The sequence below is a fragment of the Stylophora pistillata genome, chromosome 8, assembly GCF_964205215.1.
Source record: "Stylophora pistillata chromosome 8, jaStyPist1.2, whole genome shotgun sequence".
Classification (NCBI taxonomy): domain Eukaryota; kingdom Metazoa; phylum Cnidaria; class Anthozoa; order Scleractinia; family Pocilloporidae; genus Stylophora; species Stylophora pistillata.
This window is the reverse complement of record NC_142526.1, coordinates 6980854-6986122: the sequence shown is the minus strand read 5'-3', so window position 1 is coordinate 6986122 and position 5269 is coordinate 6980854. Positions and strand designations below refer to the sequence as shown.

Sequence of the window (5269 nt, the reverse complement as noted above, 5' to 3'; positions counted from 1 at the left end):
AAGACAGTGCTCATAAAGCAGCCAGCTGGTATGACTCGAATTTTTTAGGGAGTAAATTTGCGAAATAAGGGTCTCTATTAATGAGTAGGAGTAACAAGCTTAAGGATCGTATATATGCACGATCCTTCGCAGTAAAGCACTATTTGAGCAATAGTGAAAATCAGACCTGAAAAAAATTTCAGGCCTGTACGGGATTCGAACCACTGACCTCTGCGATACTAGTGCAGCGCTCTACCAATTGAGCTAACAAGCCAACTGGGAGCAGGCCATCAAATTAATTCGACATAAACCCGTAGATGATAAATCAAACAACAACAAACATATGAAACATATGTATGAACTGCGGTTATGAAACGTATATATGCACGATCCTTCGCAGTAAAGCACTATTTGAGCAATAGTGAAAATCAGACCTGAAAAAAATTTCAGGCCTGTACGGGACTCGAACCACTGACCTCTGCGATACTAGTGCAGCGCTCTACCAATTGAGCTAACAAGCCAACTGGGAGCAGGCCATCAAATTAATTCGACATAAACCCGTAGATGATAAATCAAACAACAACAAACATATGAAGGCCGTTCAGGCCGTACAGGCCTGAAATTTTTTGTCAGGTCTGATTTTCACTATTGCTCAAATAGTGCTTTACTGCGAAGGATCGTGCATATATACGTTTCATAACCGCAGTTCATACATATGTTTCATATGTTTGTTGTTGTTTGATTTATCATCTACGGGTTTATGTCGAATTAATTTGATGGCCTGCTCCCAGTTGGCTTGTTAGCTCAATTGGTAGAGCGCTGCACTAGTATCGCAGAGGTCAGTGGTTCGAATCCCGTACAGGCTTGAAATTTTTTTCAGGTCTGATTTTCACTATTGCTCAAATAGTACTTTACTGCGAAGGATCGTGCATATATACGTTTCATAACCGCAGTTCATACATATGTTTCATAAGCTTAAGGATCATAACTTAACAGGACAGACATTATTGCCTTGCTGGGGGTCAATATTTATAACGCTCTGAATTTTTTTGGTCATGTAAGTAGTATTTGCAAATAGTGTAGCCAATGAGTAGGGGCTATAAACAGGTTAAGGAATCTCATACCCACTGAAGCCAAGTTACAACTCTTTAAGGCTTCTATTCTGCCTCATTGAACGTATTGTAGCATCGTATGGAACATTTCTAAAGCAAGTGACTGCAGAAATTAGAGCGAGTACAAGATAGGGCCCTTAGGGCCATTTATTGCGGTAGCAATTCATCCTATCCTGAACTTTTAGTAAGGGCTAAATTACCCACTTTACATAATAGGAGGTTGGAAGACAATGCATTGTTAATGTTCAGGGTTCAAAATGGCTTGTGCCCAGATTACATTCTTGGGTTGTTTTTCATCAATAGCAATAACTACAATCTAAGAAATAATGAATTTAAAATTCCAAGAGTTAACACCACAGGTTTTCGAAAACATTCTATCAGATACTTGGGACCAGTACTCTGGTCAAAGATAGACAGTAAAATAAGGGAACTTATAACTATAGATGGAATTAAAAGAGCGATCTGGGAGTGGACAAAATGGCGGCCGGACACGAATCTTTGAGCTCCATGGAACTAGCAATTTTGCTGCTTATGACTACCTTATTCCTTCATGGAAGTGACAACACTAGTTCTCTTATTCTACGAAGAGACGCTTCAGCCGCAATGGAACACTGGTCGCTAGTCGTAGCCAACACAGGCTTACTGAATTCTCGCAAGACCACTCCAAGCCGCGGCCATGGAAAACTATACTTGTCTACGAGATTTTCTCACACTTCGAACGGCACAAGTAGCTTCCAAATCTACCGACTCATAACTGGAGGAGACATCCACCCAAACCCCGGACCTACAACGAAAATGTCCAAACATCCCTGCAAAGAGTGTGGCGAACGCGTGCGTTCCAATCAAGATTCCCTACTGTGTGTTCAGTGTAATTACTTCTCGCACACTAAATGCCTGAACTTGACAAAAGCGATGTTTAAAAGCTACTCAGATAAGCAGGTCATGGACTGGAAATGTTCGCTATGCTCCTTACCATTTAGTAATGGGGATTGTTCTTTTAATACGGAGCCAGATTTTGATCGCGAAATTGGGAAGGAATCATCTTTTAATACATCAATAGATGAAAATCACACTAATGGTGGATATGCAAATGACGACGCTACAATCCTGGAACAAAGAAAAGATATCCCAGCGGTGCATTCATTTTGCATTTAAACATAAACAGCATCCAGAATAAATTTGAAGAGCTCAAAGAGCTGAATGATGTTTTAAAAGCTCACATCCTGGTTATATCCGAGACTAAGATCGATAGTTCGTATCGTAATAGCTAATTTACCCTAAACGGATACCACATGTATCGGAAAGACAGAGTAAAAGGTGGCGGAGGACTCATTGTTTATTTCTCCTCTGTAATTCCATCAAAGAAATTAACACTACCGAGAGCATACAAAACGCTTGAAACTGTCGCTGTCGAATCCAGGATAGGGAGAACTGATATAGCATTACTTGCTATCTATAGGCCGCCTAGACCGTCTAGGAAAGGCAGAAAAATACCATCCGAGGACAAATACCTTCAAAAAGTAGAGGAAGAAATCAACGACATCTGTCAGTTTCTATGTTTTCTAAAACAAACAATCGTCATTGTTGGTGATTTAAACATGGACAGGTTACGACCTGACAGTGCTGAGGGAAAGATTCTAACTGATCTTCAAGAAATTAACAACTTGGAGTGCTTGATAACAAAACCAACAAGAATATCAGTTCACTCACAAACGCTTCTCGATGTTCTGCTCACAAATACCCCAGAACTTTTTGTAAAAAGTGGAACGTGCGATCCAGGACTAAGTGATCACTGTATGGTATACGGAGAAATGAAAGAGAAAGTTTATAAGCACAGAACGAAGGTAACTACCCACAGGCAGACGAGAAACACTGATTTTCAACAGCTCAACCACGAACTTCTAGAGGCACCGTGGCATGTGGGTGAAATATTCACTGATGTGATGATAAGTACGAGTATTGGACCGCCCTCTTTGAGTGCACACTGAACGCGCACGCCCCTATCAAAAGAAAACGTGTGCTTGAAAAGGACGTACCCTACATGACCCCAGCTTGGAAAAAGGCGATAAGGAACAAGAGGAAACACGCCATACTGTTTGCGAAGAACCGAACGCCAGAGAACATGGAACTTAAAAGAAAGTACAGGAATATTGCCACACGCGAACGGAGGAAGGCTATCATGGAATACTGGTTCGCCAAGTCAGAGGAGCTGAAATCCAAGCCAAGGGAGTTTTACAACGCCTTTAGGCCATTTATTAATAGCAAAACTAAGGAGTCCACCTTAATCAGTTTAAAAACAGAAGAGGGCATCATTGTAAAAGATCAATGCGAGGTAGCTGAGCAATTAGTGAACTATTTCACCATAGCTGCTGTTAGCATTGTAGGAGACAGTGCTATTTGCATCACAGAAGAGAACCATAACAACCATGACAGCGTTAAAGCTCTAAGAGAAGCATACCAAGGAACAATCGCGTCAGCATGGATCAAGTGCAAAAGGCGCTTGAAAATATCAACCCCAATAAGTCCTGTGAGTGGGACCCCGGAGCACCGCCTAAACTCCTTAAGAACGTGGCCTGTGGAATTGCCCCATCGCTAATGACTCTACAACAGCTGTATCAAGCTGGGGCGATGGCCTTGTGCGTGGAAAATGGGAGAGTGGACGCCACTGTTTAAAAAAGGTGACAGACAACTGGCGAAGAACTATCGTCCCATCACGTCCCTTGTCACCGTAAATAAGACATTTGAGCATATGCTCAGTAAGCAAATCACCGGGCACTATGATCCAACTCTCTATCAGAGAATGACAGCTTATCACGGAAGACATCATAGCTGTCAGACCACTCTACTTAGACTCGTGGAAGACTGGAAATTAGCTGTTGACAGAAAGGGGCTGGTGTGCATACTGTCTACTGACTTGAGTAAAGCCTTTGACTCTCTTAGCCATTCTCTAATCGTAAAGAAACTCGAGGCCTATGGCATTGGACAAAGTTCCCTCAACCTTCTTAGATCATACTTTGACAATAGGCTCAATAGAGTGAAAATAAAAGGAGTGACGAGTGACTGGAAAAGGATGGTGCTTGGCTGCCCGCAAGGCTCGTCCTTTGGCCCCCTTCTGTGGAATTTGTTCCAAAATGATATGTCATTTCATACAAATAATGCTAATTTGAGCATGTATGCCGACGACCACAAGATGTATGTCACGGGGAAGAAGCATGACGTTGTCGCGCAAAGTATTAAGATACATGGAGAGAAAGCTCTATCCTGGTACAAGAACAACTATCTCTCAACCAACCCAGAAAAGTTCCAGCTATTAACGATCAACCCGAGAAATGTTGACAAAGACAACGATAATCAAAATTTTTCAGTTGATGGTCATACTATTAACAGAATGGGGGAAATACGGCTTTTAGGAGTTCAAATAGATGAAAAATTGAGTTTTACTAGTCATATCAGTGATCTATGCGCTAAGGCCAGTCAAAAAGTAGGGGTCCTAGTGCGGCTACGCAATTTGATACCCTGTAATGCTAAGCTATCACTTTACAGGTCTTCAATTCTGCCCCATCTAACCTACTGTCATTTAGTATGGCACTTTTGTAATGCATCGGAGAAAGCTTGAGTGGATTCAGGAGCGAGCACTTAGGGCGGTGTACAAAACTAGATCAGCGTCCTATCAAGAACTGCTAAGTCGCGCCAAACTACCGACGTTGAACAATCGGCGCCTACGAGACAGTGCCACTTTGATGTTTAAAGTTAAGCACAGTTTCGTACCTGAGAATATTTCTGACTTATTTAATATAAAGAACACTCAATATAATTTACGGAACAGTGACTTTGAACTGCCAAGATTCGAAACTGTAAGATTTGGTAGGAATTCTATTAAATATATGGGACCTCTCATCTGGTCGAAGTTACCAAGACACCTAAGAACGATAGAAACTCTAACTTCGTTCAAGAAGAACATAAGAAAAGTCGACCTTTCAACTCTCGTTGAAATTTAAAACTTAACTAAATAACTTTATAATCTTTTTAATTATCTACTGTAAATAACTCATTTACATATGTAAATGTATGTGACTTTTAAATTTTTTAGGGTCCCCCATTAGCTTATAGCTAAAAACATAGACACTTAAATAAAGTTTTTCATTCATTCATTTCATTCATCAAGAAAGTAGCCCTTG

General features: G+C 41.0%; 1 protein-coding gene across 1 annotated transcript; it reads left to right on the top strand.

Moving 5' to 3' along the window:
* The first annotated feature begins 2383 nt into the window (after positions 1 to 2383).
* LOC148724721 (uncharacterized) lies at positions 2384 to 4988 on the top strand. Its single transcript, XM_088729643.1, has one exon. The coding sequence runs from the start codon at positions 2384 to 2386 to the stop codon at positions 3077 to 3079; it is 696 nt and encodes a 231-aa protein (XP_088585769.1). The 3' UTR covers positions 3080 to 4988.
* The last annotated feature ends 281 nt before the right edge of the window (positions 4989 to 5269 follow it).

Excerpts from the sequence above, each read along its gene's own strand:
- LOC148724721 (XM_088729643.1), top strand. The coding sequence starts at position 2,384 with ATGTATCGGAAAGACAGAGTAAAAGGTGGCGGAGGACTCATTGTTTAT.